An 18431-nucleotide genomic window follows, 5' to 3' on the forward strand; every position below is an offset into this window, starting at 1 on the left:
GCTTTCGCCTTAATACTCCTGGTACTGGGAATACATAACACACTAGAGGGGCTCATGGAGGCTCCATTTCTGTTTCGCCTCCACAGAAACGCGGCCGCCGCGATCGGATTCGAGCGCGTGAACTTCGGCTCAGTAGCCGAGCGTTCTAAGTACTGAGCCATTGCAGCCGTTGTGCAAAGCGGGCCCCGCTATGCGAACGCATTATGGGGCTCAGCAGTCAGAAAATGCGGCGTTCCGTCCACGAGAAGTGATGATGATGATGATGTGCTTAGGCTTAATGGCACATGACCGAAACTCACGAAAAGCTATTTCTCTCTTTCTTCTTTCACTCCCTCCTGTATCTCTTCCCTCACGGCGTGGTTCGGGTGTCCACCGAGAATTCAGCCAGTTACTGCGGCATTTTCCTTCCCCAAAAACCACTATATAAGAAATGGATGGATAGTCCGAAACAATGAACGCATGGATGCAAAAAGGGAACGCTGGTAGTGAGGAGAGACGCATGTGCAGCACCAATAGCGTTTCAGGAGACCTCCACCACATCACCCTTGACGTGTGCCTTCAATTGCAACCTGTCTCTCTTACTAATCGTTATTAACCGTCTTTGCTACTTCAGTGATGAAAAACGGAGATACTTGTACTCCCAGGAGCGTAAAGAGAATGGCCTTTAAGGTCAAAAGGGAACGTACTTATTCGACAAGAAGCTGCGATTTTGTCACCGAGCAACGCCCAAGCTACCGCGGTAAGTAACGCTCGACAATATTCAGCCGCAGTGGCCTACATTCTTTCATTCTGTCAGTCATCAAGGTCACGGCTGTCCACGGCTGTCAATCAAGGCCACGGCTGTCAATCAAGTATGTTCTAGCCCGGCGTTGTTGTGTTGTTGTGACTGAGAGGATGAAAGGGAAATTGCACGGGCCTGCCTACTGGCTCGAGCCAAGCCACCACCGCTGCCACGTGCAAGCCCGGCGTCCCTTGGCCAGTCAGTAGCGTCCAATTCAACCGTTTGCTCTTCTCCACTTGCTTTAAGGAACCGTTTCAAAATATTGAATAGTGATGGTCCGTCAACTGTAAAAAAATTACATTTAGAGCAGCTTACGCGATGGAAGCAGCGAGTTATAATCTTATTATTGTGAAACAACGCGTGACGGAATCACGACTGTGTGTTTTACGGAAGGTTTACGGTGAGCGCTTAATGGTGCGAGAAATATGTGAACACATACGTGGGGAAAGGGTGCCTCAGTAAAGCTTCCTTTGGGATTGATTGACAAATTTAAAGATTGGCAATTACCAGAGCCTTGGCTGGTCCGCTTATTCGGGCAGCCACTGGCCTGCGCCGCAGCGGGGGCCCTGCGAACCAGTCCTCGTTGCTGGTCGGAGTCCTCGCTGTGCAGAACGGCCTCCCACTGCTCCAAATTGGGATTAGGAAGTCTGTCTATAGCAGGATTGAATTGGCATGCCCACGCCATGTGAAAAGCCGTAGCTATTTCTCCACAGTGTGGGCACTCTGGTTTGTAGAGTGAGGTTGTTGTTGTTGCGACTGAGAGAAGGATGAAAAGGAAAGTGCACGGGCCTCCCGACTGGCTCAAGCCGAGCCACCGCCGCTGCCACGTGCAGATAGAGGAGAATGAAAAGATAAGGGGAAAGAGAGAAAAGACACGCGACGCAACAACCGCGTCTGCCGAGGCGGACGCTGGCTGAAAGAACAGATAAGCGGTCTACCATTGGTGGAGTTTTAAGTGGTGTTACGAGAGCGTCTGTTTGTAGCTACCACGTGCAGAAAGAAGAGAATGAAAAGATGAGGAAAGAGCGAAAAGACGCGCGACGCAACAACCACGTCCGCCGAAGCGGACGCTGGCTGAAAATGGTGGTTTTAAGTGGTGTTACGAGAGCGTCTGTTTGTAGCTACCACGTGCAGCAAGAGAAGAATGAAAAGATAAGAGGAAAGAGAGAAAGGACGCGCGACGCAACAACCGCGTCTGCCGAGGCGGACGCTGGCTGAAAGAACGGATAAGCGGCCTACCATCGGTGTTTTAAGTGGTGTTGCGGGAGCGTGTTTGTAGTCGGCGAAGGGTGTGATTTTTCAAGGCGAAAGCCTGTAATGCCTCGCACGTTACAGCTGTGTCGGCAGATTTGTCCGCGTTTCGGCGTCACTACTTAAAATAAAAACTGTGTCGAGGCTGGGTATCGAACCAGGGCCTTTGGCATAAGGAGCGGAGACGCTGCCACTCCGCCACGACGGCGCATAGTTTGAGCATGAATAAAGGCGCATTTAGTGAATGCATCGGTTTCAAAAATAAAAGAAATAAAAAATAGAAATAAGAAAAGGCACAAAAATAAAAATACAAGATACCAAAACATAAAACAATGAAAATAAGAAAAGAAAAAGAGAATAAAAATTAAATATGACAGATAAAAATTAAACAAACAGTGCGCCATGAGGCGCTGTGCTTTTTCTCTCGCTAGAGTTACAGTATATGCTACCAAAGGTATATGCTCCCTGTATATGCTCCCTGTATATGCTTCCTGTATAAGCTCCCTGCGGGAGCATATACAGGAACTCTAGCTCTTGCAACCTACTAGGCTTAACCAAAGCTAAGCCCCCGCCAATTTTTTCAGAGCGTTAACTGGCCAGAAATGCGGCATAGGTCTTTCACTTCGTCTCACCTCGCCTCTAATGAAACGTATAAGTGATAAATTTGCTTAATTTTTTTATTCAGAGAGATGATTCTGCCTCTTCTAGGCTCAACACCAGAGTCGGTTTCCTGACAGTAATGTTTCCCGCCCTGACAACCAGATGGCGCCACTATAGGCTTTTATTTTTGCGTCTGTGCTAGCATACGCTGAACTAAAAGTGAGAATGCGCCTGCGTTTAACATATGTAAGCATGCATACGCTTATGTTAAGAAGACGACAGCGTAAAGTTATGCTCTTTTCTCACTATATCTGTGTATGCCGCTAGCAGCGACGCGGTGTGGAAAAGCGAGAAATAGCAGCGGCGCGGCGGATCCGCCTCGAACGCGCGTGAACAAGTGAGAACAGGTCCTTGTTTTCGCGGCGAGCGAATCCGCTTCGCTCGCCGGATTTTTGGGCAAGTGTGAACGCGCCTTTAGAGAGCCAAACTGCCCCCTGAATTTTTGCCTTGTCTAGAAGTGGTGTAACGAGAGCGTCTGTTTGTAGTCGGCGAAGGGTGTTCTTCTGCCTTGTCTAGTTATGCGAGGTGTAGGGTATGTCTGTCTGGCCCGTCTGTAGGCTTGTAGGCGTTCGGCGAAGCTGGTTATGGGTTGTGTAACGTGTTTCTCTGCCTCGTCGGCTAAGCGGGAATCCCGGTTTAAGAAAGCTAGGGCGTGCCGGTGGGCGGCATCACTCCCTCCCGTGTGTTCCCTGTGCCCTGAAAAACATATGATTGAGGCTTGATTAGGAGGATGTTTGGCTAAGAGTGTGAGACCTGATTGATGGATTAGTCCTTTGTTTATATTCCTGCAGGAATTTTGGGAATCTGTGAGAATATTAGCGTTTGGGTTGGTAGCTAGCGCTAGCGCAATGGCTGCCTCCTCTACGTAAGTAGGGTTCGTTATGGCGATGGTCATCCGCCCTTAGATTGAATCGGCTGCATCCACGTGGGGAAACTTTATTTAGCAAGAGAATTCGAGGTCCGCAGGCCTCCTGGGTCTCCACGCGACCCCATTCCCAGCCTAAATGTTCATGTGGTGTTGGTCCGTGAAGTATGCGCCCCGGCTGACGGCTGTCTTCTGCCTGGCCAGGTCCGCTGACCACAGTGAGGTCTCCCAGTCCTTCCAGGTTTGGAGAGGCACCGGCCTGGCGGAGGGAGAATTTAGGTAAGGCTACCCTTGGGGTGGGAGCACAAGATGCGTGCAGAAAGATTGACTGGAGAAAGCAGCGTTCGCGTGTGCAGACGACGCCAAATAGATGATTGACTGTTCTTTGGTACGTAGGGAGAAGTTTCTCTAAACTGGAGATGAGCGATATCGGTCGCATATTGGCTGAGGCGATTGTCTTGTTGGGCTTTGGGATTAGTATTACTTTCCCGTGCGTCCATTGTGCTGGGAGTGTGCCTTCTTCCCAGTTTCTGTTATAGAAGTCTGTTAGTTCCTGGATTGATTTCTCGTCTAGATTTCTGACGGCTGCATTTGTAAACGTCTTCGCCCGGCGTAGTGCTCCTGCACCATTGTTGAGGTGTTCATCGTGAAGCGAGACACTTGCGGCGCCGTTACTTTCCTCAAAACTTTCAGTTTTGTTTCAGTGGTTATGGTGCTCGGCTGCTGACCCGAAAGACTCGGGTTCGACCCCGGCCACAGGCAAAATTCGAGAGGCCTCTGTACTGTGCGATGCCAGTGCACGCCAAAGAACAACAGGTGATCGAAATTTCGGAAGCCCTTCACTACGTCGTCTCTCATAGCCTGAGTCGCTTTGCGATGTTAAACCCCGATAAACCAAATCCAAGCCTCTCATTTCATCCATTCACTCTCTCCTGTCGACTACTGCAATGAGTAAAAAGCACATGGGCGCCTTTCGCCTGCACTGAAACGCGGCCGCCGCGGTCAGGTTCGAACCAGTGTACATAGGATAGAATATAGGATAACTTTATTCAGCACTAGTGCAAGTGTTTTTATGCGGTCAGATGAGTCCATCTCCACGACGGTCGGTCGCCCCTATTCCAGGGCTCCGCTGGATGCTGCCGTCAGCTGAGCTCGCCGTATCAGACCGATCTGGTCATCGCGGCAGTCTCTGGAGAGCAGATCCTCCCATTGCTCCGCACTTTGGTTTGGTATAACTGGGACGACGTCAATTTTTGACATGCCCATGTTATGTGATACAGTGTAGGTTTTTCATGGTACTACGGACAATTGTGGTCGTAAAGTGTGGGGTGAATTTTACTTAGTGTGTTTAGGTTTGGATATGACCCCGTTTGAAGTTGTTTCCATGTGACAGCCTCTTCTTTAAGGATTTGTGCGGTGGTGGGTACTGCATCCTGCTGCCTTTGTAGTCGTTTAGTACGGCCGAGTATTCCCGAGGTACTGGCAGGGATTCCTCAAGGTCGCTGACGTTGGATGCTCGGTAGTTAGTATATCCTCGAGCTATCCTGTCCGTCTCTTGGTTTCCTGCCACCCCCGTGTGCTCCGGTACCCAGATGATCTCATGTTTGATCGGCTTGTGTGGTTCTGTTAAGAAAGAACATGCAGCGCAAAAAAATATTTCCTTAAGATGAGCCACCGACAAGCCCATACCAAAATGTTGGTGGTTCTGCATCTGTTTGTTGTGGCTTGCAGTCTACAGAGCGGAGTATGCGGAGCGGTCTGTGACCGACTCTGCCGCAAAGATGGGTGGGTAGGCTGCTTGTGAGTCACTAAGAATTGTCAATGACCACCCAGTCCGATAGCCCTCCGCTGCCGCTAGAGCGACGGCCGCTTCTTCAGCCTCGGCTGTCGTGCAGCGTTGCAAAGAGGCGCTGGTAATCTCGTGTAATTTCGAGTTGACTACAGTGTTCACTTCGTTGTTGGTGTTTTCTCCCCTTGTCATGGCGTATGTGGCAGCGTCCACGTACACTGTTGTATTCTCGGATGCGTGTGTTTTCTGTAAGCGGTCAGCCCTTGCCTCTCTGCGAGCTTTGCGGAGGTTAGGGTCCATGTTTCTTGGTATCGGTGCCACCCTTAGCGTGCTGCGGTGCTCATCGGGGATCGTTTCGGTTCTGAATATTTCCCGAATTTGCTCGGTGTAGCCCAGTTTCTTTAAGAGAACTCTGCCTGTGGGGGTCTGCTGTATGTAGTCTGCGCATTTGGGCGACATGCTGCGATTCCTGCAGTTCTTCGAACGTGTTGTGCAGTCCCATGGCTAAGAGCTTTTCAGTTGAGGGTTATGGGATAGTCGAAGCGCGGTTTTATACGCTTTGCGTAAAATCGCGTCCACCTGTTGTATTTGACTCTTGGTATGGTTGTAGCACGGGATACTGTACTACGTCGCCCGGCTGACCACTAGGGTCCTGACCACCTTGAGTGTGTCTTCTTCTCGCATGCCATGACGTCTAGGTGAGATGCGCGTAATCATGCGGGCCACTTGGAGTGTAGATGTATTTAAGAGCGCAAGGGTATGAGTACAGCGTTGATTTGACTCTATCCACGTCCTTAGGACTCGTATGAGTGTCTTCTCTGGTATTGGTTCTCCTTCTAGGTAGACTAAGTCGAAGTTCTTTGCTTGTAGGGACTGTTCGGCTCTGTTTTCCTCTCCGCCCCCGTAGGAGCTCAGATTTTTCGGTCGAGCACGCTAGCCCTCTTGCTTTGACGTAGTTTTCCACGCAGGTGGCCGCTTCTTGTAGCCTATCCTCTTTCTCACCGAGTGAGCCAGTATTAGTGCATATGGTGATGTCGTCAGCATAAATGGCATGGCGTGTGTCGTCGATTTCTTCTAGTTGCTTCGCCAGTCCGATCATGGCGACGTTAAATAGCGTCGGTGAGATGACTGACCCTTGAGGTGTTCCCTTGTTAGGCGTTCGAAACTTCTCGGACCGTAGTTCTCCTATACCGATGGTTACAGTTCTGTTTGATAGGAAGGCTCTGACGTAGCTGTGAATCCTTCGCCCGCAGTTCAGGTCGTCCTGGCCTGTCAGTATTGCTTCGTGGCTCACATTGTCAAAAGCCCCTTTGATGTCTAGGGCCATTATTACGTTTTCTCCGTCTCTAGGAACGTTCCGAAGTACTTCTTCATATAATTGAAGGAGTACTTCTTGAGTTGATAATTTTGATCTATGCCGAACATGCTGTGAGGGAGCAGTTCGTTGTCTTCCATGTAGTTTTGAAGTCTCTGCGTTACCACTCGCTCGTATAGTTTTCCCAGGCATAACGTAAGCGAGATCGGTCCGAGGTTTTTTATCTGCAATTTCTTGCCTGGTTTGGGTATCATCACCACTTCGGCATGTTTCCATTTCTCGGGGACTGTTCCAGCTTCCCAATGTTTGTTGAGGAAGTCGGTCAGTTCGGCGACAAGCGCATCGGTGATGTTGCGGATGACTGCGTTGTTTATCTTATTCGCACCCGCGGTCGTATTTCGGGTGGCGTTTCGTATGGCCGCGTAGACCTCTTCTCTTGTGATGGGTCTGTCAAGATTAGCGTTATCGTCTTCCCGGTACTCCCCTGTATAGGTCGGCGGGTTCGTGCTACCAAAGCATATGGCACGCACTCTGTCGAGGAGTTGCGAGTCAGAGCCCTCGAATTGGTGAATCAACCGGTATATGGCTTTATTGTTTTCTGCTTTTGTCTTGGATCAAGGAGCGCTTTAAGGATATGCCAAGTCCGTGGCGTGCTTAGCGTCCCACTAAGAGAATCGCTGAATTGTTGCCAATTTTGTTTTGCCAGCTGTGTGGCCTATGCCTCTGCTTTGGCTGTAATTTCGGCGATCTTAAGCTTGAGTTTCTTGTTATGTTTTTGTTTTTTTCCATCTCCTGGTCAGACTGCCCCTAGCATCCCAGAGTTTTGAGCAGCCGACCGTCCACGTCGGGTGCTTCCGCTGTTCGGTTTATGCTTTTGGTGTACTTGTCTTCCGTATCCCTTAGCATAGTTCCCCGTTCCTCTATCGTCTGTATGTCATTCTCGGTAAGGTTACTGTCGCAGGCTGCACGGAACGCATTCCAGTCCGTTATTTTTGCCGTGCCCAACTGGCGTCTCAGCCTGTCTGACGTTACTTGAGTCTTGAGTATGTAGTGGTCGCTGCCTAAATTTTCCAATAGGATCTCCCATTGTGCTTGTCCGACTTTTCTTACGAATGTGAGGTCGGGGCGGGTGTATACGCTGACGCTATTTCCAACCCTGGTAGGGGTTGCTGGGTCCGTGAGAAGGTTGCAGTTGAAGTTACCCGTGGCTGGTGGAAATTGTGCGGCTGGTTCATGTGGGGTGCTTACGATTATGATATTAGATCCCGGCCGCAGCCTTATGATCAAATCTTCATCTTTGCTTTGGTGGTTGCACGCTGCGACTACAGCGCGGGCTACCTGGTGGGTGTGAAGCAGTCCGACAACCTGTCCCTTCTTCGGTCGTAGGATAATTTTAAAGTCGTTTTTAGGGAGCGGAGGCAGCCTGCGCGTAGGCTGGTGTCACGTTCCTTGTACGTTGGCGTTTCTGCCGGCGGCGGCTGGCCCTCCGTCGGTCGGGTTGACCTGAATTGTCTTCGCCGGGATTCTTTCGGCTGGTGAGATTGCTTCCCGCAGCGATCCGTCTGCTCTTCCTCTGGAGTTTCTTCTGGCGTCTGGACAACGCCAATTCCCAGCTGGCATCATTGTTGCAAGAGTTGGGCGGCTCCTGCATGGCGGACGCCGCGTCATCACTGCTCACCGAGCTCTCAGAGTCAGTGGTGTCGAAGCCGTCCTCATCCATCTCCTGGGCGCCTGGGAAGTTTTGGGGCAATCCTTCCATGGTCTTATGGACTGTATAGTTCACAGAGTGGGGTCGATTCCAGGCCACACCACCGTTGCCTGCTTAGGCCTAGCAGCCCATGTGCTCCCGTAGTCGAAGCTAGGCCTGCCGGTAGGCTTAGCAGGACGCCGCCCAAATCACAGCTTCCAAATTCTATAAGGAGCCAAAATTTGGTCCTGCCGCTCGGAGTCTGGTGTCCAGGCGGTCCAGCTTGTGAGTTCTCTCCACTACAAATAAAATTTGGTGGCACTGTGTACGGTTCCGAATAGTCAAAAACTGTCGAGAGAAATAATTGAGGCTTGCAACATCCGTCGTGCGAAATACCACTGTGCCAGTACACCATCCATTAGTTTATCCCAGAAAGAATTGGATTTTCTGAGAACAGCAGGGCATGCGTTGTGACTCCTTGCGTTGTTTGATTTTATCCCATCCTGTTTTTATTGTTTATTCCGGGTTGTTGGTCTTTTAATTGTGACATAAGGCTAGCTTTTATTCGTCGCAGGCCTTTACTCCTTTTAGTTGTTTCGTGCTTTTAGCCCCCCTTTTTTGGCTCTTTAAAAATTCATCATACGTTATTTCGCGCCATGGCCCTTTACACCCTCCGCTTCTCCTTATCGTCTTTCACCGCCACTACATTTACCAATATGTTTTATCTACTGACGTGACTGTCTTCTGGATTCCGGTGATTGAGCAGCCCTTTTATCAATGTTCCACCCCCTTATGATTGCTATATATTCTCTGTATTTCGAAATAAAAATTCAGTTGATAGTCAGCGCCTGTGTAAGTCCTTCCTTGTTTCTTGTGTCCCGTCCTTTGCGCTGCTCCACCAAGATCATATGCAGGCAAGAGCAGCGGGCTTCCAAAGCTTCGTGGCCCTCCTCTAGGACCCACTACATGCGCGAAATGTTGCCTAAATAAGCTTCAAAAATTTTGTTTGCTTGTTTGCCGTTTATTCAGGGCGTTCGTTCACGTTATCTCCGAAGTTATCTTTGCCAACTACGCATAAGTTTAACATCACTTATAATAACGACATTGCGAAAGCGGATACATAGAGAACAAGTTATGCGATTCGTGACAGGCTCTTTCGTCATTTTTAATCGTCCCCTAACTTCTCGTGGTGCAGGCAGGGAACCAGGCGTCACCAGAGATAAGTACGCCGGGCTACGTGGTGTCCAGCAGCGTGTGTCCCAGCCACCAGGTGCAAGGGTGGCATGCCAGAAAGGCCGAACTACTGCCCTGAATTTCGGCTTGAAAAGAGACAAGGTGAGAGCGAAGACACTTTACACGTGACCGGCGGCAACGCGACCGTGATGGTGACCTTATCACCTTTGGCAGCTTTCGCTGCTGACTAATATGTTATTGTAGCGTGAGCTACATTGGCCACAGTCTCGTCGTTTCGCGTGCTCTCTTGTTCGACCATACTGCGCATGCGCGAGGAGCAAGTGACGTCACTACGCGCAGCTGGCGCGCCTCGCCGCTGCGAGCTGCGCATGCGCGAGGAGATTGCGCCGCGTGTACAAATGTGGAGGGACACACAGCTACTGCGCCGTGTTCCATGAAGGAAAAACGCCAACGGCACTAACACAATGAACGCAGATGGCCTATGGCTTCAGCGCCGCGTTTCTGGCACTACCTTGCCAATGCCTGCAGCCCACATCTCTCTCTCATTACCCCTCGTACCTATAAGCAAGATTCAGGCCTCCACTGACCCGGGGAGCCATTATGCGCACTTTCCTTTCCTCAAAATAATCGGAGTGTACAACGTTTTCAACGCCAACAACACAACGAACGCGACGGCCTATGGCTTCAGCGACGCCGACGGCCTATGGCTTCACCAATGAGAAGAAGAAGAGAAACCATAAGAAATAAACGCTTCACAACTGACACTGCACACTGTCTCGTCTTTTTTTTTGGTTTGGTTTGTTGGGGTTTAACGTCCCAAAGCAAATCAGGCTAAGAGAGACGCCGTACTTAAAGGCTCCGGAAATTTCGACCACTTTTTTTTTTATTCATAGATACACGTACCGGAATTTCAAGGTTTAACAGGGGGGAAGCGAAGCTAATAACAACAAGCTTAACCAAGATATACCAATACCTCACGCTACGTATATCCTGGCATAGCAGAGCTAAGCCACTGCCAATTTTTATTATTCGACGCGCAGTGGCAGCATAAAGTGTAGGAGGGAAGGCTAGTGCGCCTTTTCCTGCATTCAGGGCACAGTGATCTAAAAGTAATATCTGTAGTTCACCATAATCAGGGCGCAGAACTATAACTCTACCCCGCATTGCCACCCAGAGCGCCCATGTTGTCCTTCCGCCATACATTGTAACAGCTGTAATGAAACTATGTATTTCTCTTTTTTTTTCTAATTGAAGAAATCGTTCAAAAGATTTGTTTTTAGACGATTTACATATTTCACCCGACATACTTTTTTCTAAAACTGATCCCAAAAACAAACTGAGCACGCCCGTGTGTAAAAAAATGGCTGAGGCTTAGCTTAGGTTAAGCGTAGTCAGATGCGAAGCATATTGTCGCCGAGTTGCATATCGAGCACGCCGCTTGGCTAGACGTTCTTCACGCTCTTCACCAGTCTCTGTAGCACGCCGCAACTTTTGCTTCTCATTCCAACGAGCAGCCCTGTCTCCAGGAGGCATCTCTATCCCGTGTACGCCTAGCAGAGGCAGGCTCACCCCCTTGTATACCGCCGCTCCAGCATCACGTGTTCACTACAGCGCACCTAGCGGCAGAAGCAGGAAACACATTGGTCGCGGTGCCATAGAGTAATATAGAAGTAAAGAGCGGACACTCCCGTAGGCCCCAGCGGTCGACTTTTGTGCACAGCGCACCTAGCGGACCCGGGGAAACGCACTGGCCTCAGAGATGATAGGCCTAAACAGGAATCTTGGAGGCTCTACTGTCAAAACCTGGTGGTGGGCATCTGCCCTTGACGCAGCTTTGTTGCCTCTTTGGAAGTGCTTAGGAAGAGCCGCCGCCGCCGCCTTTAAGGCCGACAGCTGCAGCTTCTTGTTGGACAGTTCAAGGGGTGGAAGAAACAACCGTCGCAGCACCACAGCAGTACACAAAACGGACGTGCCCACGAAGCTTGCAGACGCCGCAAAAAAATACAGCCGCTCACACCGTCGGTCCGTCGCACACTGCCGCCTGGGCGTGCTTGCCCGTTGGCTTGACGCACTTAAAAGACGCCGCTGTTGCTGACGTAACTGCGACCGTAGGCGCGCAGCGCACGTCACTGCAAGCCAAGATATGCCAAGACCATACTCTTTTTCTTTTTTTATTTGCACGTTCAGTGCCATCTGGCGGAAACGGGAAAGCGCCGAACTCGGCCGCGAAAGGGCCCGAGTGTCCGCTCTTTACTTTTATGTTACTCTATGGCGGCGCCTCGCGCGACGGCGCGAGCTGGGGCAAAAAAAGTCTAGGTGGTGTTGGCTGGGGCCCCGTTTCTCCTATGTCGTTACGTCATGCATCACGTGGTCCTCCTTGGTCGCGACGCCGCGCGCGACGGCGCGAGCTGGGCCCCCGTTTCTCATCTGCTGTGACGTCACGCACCACGTGGTATGACATGGAGGTCACGAAAGGTCAATGGTAACGACACCGCCGCGCTCGAGGAGATGGGTTGGGCTATTTTATGGTGTCTTCGGCTGACGGCACTCGTGGAGTTTTCTACGCACTCGTGCGGTGCCCCACATTCGGCTGGATGCCACTCGTGCAGTGCCATACATTCGGGTGGGACGAGCACGACACGCGTGCGCGCCACGGCGCCACCGTGGAGACCGACGGTGGAGCGCGGTGCAATCCCGTCGTGCAGCGCGCGCTAGCAGACGACGCTGTTCACGCTCGTTGGTTGACGCAGCATCGACGAAGAGGAAAAACGGACGACGCATAACAAGTGGCCACATTTTAAAGAAATGTTTGTTCACGCTCGTTGGTTGACGCAGCATCGACGAAGAGGAAAAACGGACGACGCATAACAAGTGGCCACATTTCAAAGAAATGTTAAATATTATAGCAGCTGCAATGCATTTATTCGCGCTGCAATCACGCAGCCACCGGCCGGCGAGCCATGTGCCTTTCGTTATGAGGAAGTTAATGGTTTGTCGATATTTTTAGTCTTGCAAATTCTGCCTTAGCACTTGCAGCGAACGGCATATGCTGTTCATCCGGCATGCCTGCACTTTATAACATCGTACTTTTTACCAACGTATGCGCAGGTTAAAGCATATCAATAAAGCGACAATGTGAGGCGCTTAGTGGATTGAGAATCACCTGCTGACGAGCTCTAAAGGCGTATGCATTGAAACTGGCAAGAATAACGCCTTGGTGTGGTGTCTTACAAACCTGCGCCCCCATAATTAATCGCAGTATCTCACGAGTAGGCTCGTGGGCCCGCGTTTCCCGCCGATTCTATCAACGCCTGTTACAAGCGCGGTACTGCACTGTTCCGAAGAGGTGTTGTTGGCGTCGGCCGCTCGTAGGAATTGCCTCTGAGATCATCGAGGGTCTCGGAGGCTTCGGTTAACAGACGGCAGAAAGCGCAGCGGCACACTGCGAGTGTTTCGCACGTTCAGCTGATGTGCAAGGAGACGTGCCACTCGTGTAGTATTTGACGTCACTTCCTGCGCACCGGCATGGAGGCAGTGCGTGTCAGCCGAAGACACCATTAGTATGCTTCGCATAAAATTGGCGGGTGCGCAAAAGCGCAGCGCCTCCAACTGAAGGAACGCAGTGCGCCGCGCCTACAGGTCACGCGTGGCTACCGGCCGCCGCTGCGCGACGACTGAAAGCGTCTTGGAACGCAGTGCGCCGCGTCTACAGGTCACGCGTGGCTACCGGCCGCCGCTTTGCGACGACTGAAAGCGTCTTGGAACGCAGTGCGCCGCGTCTATAGGTCACGCGTGGCTACCGGCCGCCGCTGCGCGACGACTGAAAGAGTCTTGGAACGCAGTGCGCCGCGTCTACAGGTCACGCGTGGCTACCGGCCGCCGCTGCGCGACGACTCAAAGCGTCTTCAGTAATTTTTTTATGCGAAGCATATTACTTTAGCTACCACTTCAGCCCTTCACCGTGGTTATGCGCCTCCGAATCACGTGATACATGACGTCACACCACGTGACACGATGACGTCACGACAGTGGAGAAACGGGGGCCCACCTCGCGCCGTCGCTGTGGTTGTGCGCCTCCAAATCACGTGACACGATGATGCCACACCACGTGACACGATGACGTCACGACAGTAGAGAAACGGGGGCCCACCTCGCACCGTCGCTGTGGTTGTGCGCCTCCAAATTACGCGACACGATGATGCTTCGCATAAGCCTCAACCATTTTTTTTATATTTTAAGGCGGAAGCCTTTAATGTCTCATCGTTGTAAGCAGCAGTTGTCGACAGAAAATGTCACGCTTTTCAATTGGTGGAAACGGTCGTGACGTCACAGTGCGCGAATTTCAAACGGGGCCAATTGCACTTTGGCTAGTAACCATGCAACCAATTGAAGGGATCGTATAGTGATGCTCCAAGTAAGTGGGACTGAGCTTAGTTAATTGCTTAATTACCCATTTAGCCTAATTAGCTTTACTAGTCAGGCCATATAAATAAAACCGATTAAGAAATTTGTCGAGCTCAGGAATCGAACCCCGGTCTTCGGCGTGAGAGACGAGCATGCTATCCACTCCGCCATGCCAGCTCGATGGTTTGGAATGAACAAAGGCGCGTCTAGTGAATACGGTGTCTTCACTCACTCTCATCCTCCTCCATTCCCTTCCGGCGAGGTTTAGGTGTCCACCGACAAATGAGAGACGGATACATTTCCTTTCCTCAAAAACCAATTTACCGACGAGCGAGCCGTAGAACCGAATGGGCGATGGCGTTCTATGGACTCATTGGCAGCGTTGCAAGACGCTGTCGCGTTCCACTCTTAGGGGCGAAGCTTAACATCTTAACCACACATCAGTGACCACACTTTAGGTCAAAAAAGTGCCCCCCTGAATTTTGACGGGTGTCCACCGAGACATGTGAGACAGTTACTGCGTAATTTCCTTTCCTCAAATACAATTTTCATTTTCTTCATTACGGCTCCTCTTTATCTATCTTCTTTCACTCCCACCTCCCTTCCTCTACGGTGCGGTTCAGGTGTCCACCGAGATGACAGAGAATTACTGCGCCATTTCCTTTCCTCAAAAAGCTTTGCGTTCAAAGGGCAAGGCATCGCGCCGAACGGGTTTTGGCGTTCCGTGGACTCCCTGGCAGCGCTACAACGCGCTGTCGCGTTCCACTCCTAAAGGCGAAGCTTAAACGTCATTAATTAGCAGTTAATTAGCATTCAGACATTAATCAGTAATTAACAATTAATTAGTGATTTGCCATCGCTTAGCAATTAGTACTCAATTATATGTGACGCCACCAGTGCCACAGAAACAGCGAAGGTGGTGCGGAAAACGCTTCCGCCTCTACCCACTATAGACAGTCAAAGTGCCCCCTGAATTTTTGTTTTGATGTTGTTGCGACTGCGAGAAATAAAACAATCTACAGCTGGTATGGTGTCACAGCGGCAGTAGCGCCACAGGTGCGCAGCGCGGCAAACACACACAGCTGGTATGATGTCACAGCGGCAGTAGCGCCACAGGTGGGCAGCGCGGCCAACACGCACCGTAACTGCAGCCGGGCTATCTGAAGGAGCAAGTTGGTCGCCCATATTCACTCCGCTAAAGGTCAAACGTAACTGCGGCCGGGTCACGCGAAGGCTTGAAAGTGCGAGTAGTATTGCTTTCGCAATAAAATTGAGCTTCTTGGATCAGCCTGCTGATTAACTGAATATGAAAAGTAGGGGTCGCCGGATGTCCGTCGTCTCCTCACGCTGCATATCCGTGCGAATGCTTTGCTAGAGCGCTCTTTGGGACAAGTTCTACTTCGGTCAAGTAATCCGTTTTACTTCTGGTGCACCTTTGTGTCACACTTTAGCACGCGGGATGAAATCGCTGCCGCAGCGGCCTCATTTCAATGGCAACGAAATGCAATACGCGCCGTTGTGTTGTGTATGCATGGCAAAATTACTTTTGAAAAGTAATAGAATTACACTGCTTTTACAATTTCTGAAGATCTTCAGGACAGTGCCTCTCATAGCATGAGTCGCTTTGGGACGTTAAAACCACATAAACCCATAAACCAAACAATTGTGAAAATTGTAAAAATGTAATTTAATGACATTATCAAGTACTACTCCCAAAAATAATGATATTATATTACAATTACTTTCAGAAAGCGATTACAGATGCGTTTTAATCATTTTTTTTATTTTTACACTCATAAAAAGTACACCGGACGCAGCTCTTGCAATCATTTCAGATTTCTTAATATACTACATCGCAGGAGCAGCTGAACCTTAAAGTGGGCATCGAAAATTTTTGCCCGGCTTTGAAGATAGGGTTCCCTTCGCGGCGCTTAATAGCCGTTCTGCTGACGCAATTTAGGGCGAACCTGTCTTGTGCGGGATGAAAACATTTTCAGCCTTAAGTACAACCGAAAACGTTGTAAAATCCCGTGTCGGTATGTCTGTTCTCGTGCCAAGCGCCAGGGACTATGTAGCTTTGCCTTTTGTCATCTTTAAGGTGGCAGCTAAGACCGCGCACAAATCGCCACTGGCCCACGTGTGCAACTTCGCTGTCTCGCCAGCCCAGGCATTTCGCGCGTTGAAACTGCGCTTTCGAGGAGTCCAAGCCGGTAAACGAGGGTGGATGTAAAAAAGTTTATTACCTCTAAAAAAAAGAGAGTTACAAGGAGGTTGCTCTGGTGTCGGGCTTGGTGCCCTTCTCCTCACAAATACTAGGTGGAGTCCCTTGTACGGGACCCCAGTGGCTTCCGCTGCCGCCATTGCTTGTTCGACCGATGCCTTTTGGGCTTTCAGGTCGGAACAGGCGAGTAGGGTCGCCTCCCGGTCCTTCCGGGTGGGGTTTGGGTTGGCAGTAAAGGCAAGGTTGGAGGGGCACGCCCACAACATGTGGTAGAGGTCCGAGGACCTCTCCCCACAGTGGGGGCACACCCCGGAGAAGGCAGGGTCAAAGCGCGTTAGCGAGGCCGGGCACGTCATAGTGTTCGTGGCGACGCGGAGGAACAGGCGTTCTTCCGCTCTCGTTAATCCTTTACACGGGTGGGGGTACAGTTTATGTCTATCTTGGCATACTTGAGTTATTTCCCCGAAAATGTAAGCAGGCGTGGCTTCCGCTACTTCTTCAGAGGAGGCGGGTGACTAGGTTGCCCGGTTAGAGATCACGCGGGCGGCTGCGTCTGCTGCCTCGTTTCCTCCTAGCCCCGAGTGGGCCGGAGCCCAGACTATGAAGCGATGGGAAGGACCTCCTGCGTACGAACTGTTTTGCAGTAGCCGGTAGGCCAAGGATGGGACCCAGCCCTGTTGGACTTTCCCACACGCCCCTCGCCAGTCGGTTGTGATTGTATTGCCGCTAACGCGATGGCGTCTTCCTCTGCTTGGGCTACGTTCCGGGCTTTGAAGGTGAGCCCGTTCACCGTTTTGGACTCGTGGATCACCGCCGCCGCATACCACCCGCCTTGGTGCGGGCCGGGCGCGTCCACGTAGTATACCCCGCGTTTCCTTCCGTAGTGGTGAGCTAAGGCCTCTGCCCTTGCCCTGCGCCTACCATCGTGGTCGTCCCTGGACATATTAATCGAGAGTGGCCTTACCTGCATGGCATAACGACACTCCTGCGAGAGTCTTACTCTCTCCTCTGTTAGAGTCATGTGTTCTATGTGTAGACGGGCTAATGGGCGGCGTCCCGACGGCGTCTGCGATAATCGCGTGTATTGACCTGTGAGGTGGGTTTCTCTTAATTCCTAGAAGGAGTTCGTCATACCCAGACCTTGTAGTCTCAGGTTAGACATTGGTTATCGGGAGGCCGAGGCCCTTCTTCGCCATTTTGCTTGTCACCACCTCGATGATGTTCTGGTCGATTTTGTTGAGGCGGAGATAGTGGGTTGAGTATATCATTCTGCTTGTTACAAGGGCATTGGCCAGCCGCAGAGCGTCTTTGCTTCGCAATCCCCCTTTGTTGTTCTAGACTCTGCGGGCCATTCGGCCCACCTGATCTTCCACCTTCTTTAGCTTGTCGAGCGTGGTAGTCACCAGCTCACGCTGGTGGATGAAGAGACCTAGGACTCTAATTTCTTCTCTTTCGGATATCGGTTCCGATCCAAGTCTCAGTTCAACCTTGTTTGTGCATTTTTTGTAGGGGCGAATGTGCACGAATTCGGATTTTTGCGGGGAGCAATGAAGGCCCCATCTTTTCGCACACTCGTTCACCGCGGTGGCCGCCTCCAGCAGGCTGGTATCCATTTCTACGAGAGAGCCCTGCGTGGCCCATACGGAGATGTCGTCCGCGTACTGCGCGTGCTGCAGGCCCGAAACGCCGGGGGATAGCACCGTACCCTGTGGCGTCCCTCTCGTGCCCGGTAGAAAGGGAGCGTGTTCCGTGTTCTGGATCCTCACGTAGGCCTGTCTGTCCATGAGGAAGCGTTTTATGTACTCGAAAGCGCTCTCGCCGCACCCCGTCTCTGAGACGTGTGTCAGGGTCGCCTCGTGTATCACATTATCGAAGCCTCCCTTCAGGTCTAGGGCCAGCACTATACCTCCCTGCTGGGCTGCAGCAGCACGTCCTGAGCCGATTTATTTGGCCTGAAGCCGTACATCGAGTCGGCGAAGACTCGCTTGTTTTCTACGCACTCGGATAGTCTGTCTCTGACCATAGCTTCTATCAGTTCGCCCATGCACGAGGTGAGAGAAATAGGTATGAGGTTATCCGTATCTATGGCCTTGCCCGCCTTGGGGATGAAAGTTATCAGCGCTGTCTTTCACTCCGTGGGAAGTGGAGTTGCGCCTATCCAGATCAAGTTAAAGTGCTCTATGAGGGATTCGTATGCGTGGTCCGGCAGATTGGCTGGGAGTTTTACCGAGATCCCGTCCCTTCCTGGCGCGGTACCGCATTTC

At 51.2% G+C, this 18431-nt stretch overlaps 1 protein-coding gene and 1 pseudogene across 6 annotated transcripts in view; one reads left to right on the forward strand and one right to left on the reverse strand.

Moving 5' to 3' along the window:
* Window positions 1-406: 406 nt before the first annotated feature.
* The window catches only part of LOC149365533 (uncharacterized), a 71998-nt gene continuing 53973 nt past the window's right edge, over window positions 407-18431 (forward strand). The window contains exons 1-3 of one of the 6 annotated variants that reach the window (XM_089543662.1): window positions 407-739; window positions 3762-3836; window positions 9544-9683. In XM_089543662.1, coding sequence (XP_089399788.1) covers window positions 616-739; window positions 3762-3836; window positions 9544-9683 — 339 coding nt within the window. In that variant the 5' untranslated portion in view covers window positions 407-615. Of the gene's footprint in view, window positions 740-809; window positions 852-3761; window positions 3837-9542; window positions 9684-18431 lie in introns of those variants that run through there. The other 5 variants (XM_089543657.1, XM_089543704.1, XM_089543671.1 and 2 more) reach the window with 5 other exon arrangements.
* On the reverse strand, window positions 10610-18249 carry LOC149365534 (uncharacterized; annotated as a pseudogene).

This window comes from Amblyomma mixtum, chromosome 1 (genome assembly GCF_055824585.1).
Source record: "Amblyomma mixtum isolate Tamu chromosome 1, ASM5582458v1, whole genome shotgun sequence".
Taxonomy (NCBI): Eukaryota; Metazoa; Arthropoda; class Arachnida; order Ixodida; family Ixodidae; genus Amblyomma; species Amblyomma mixtum.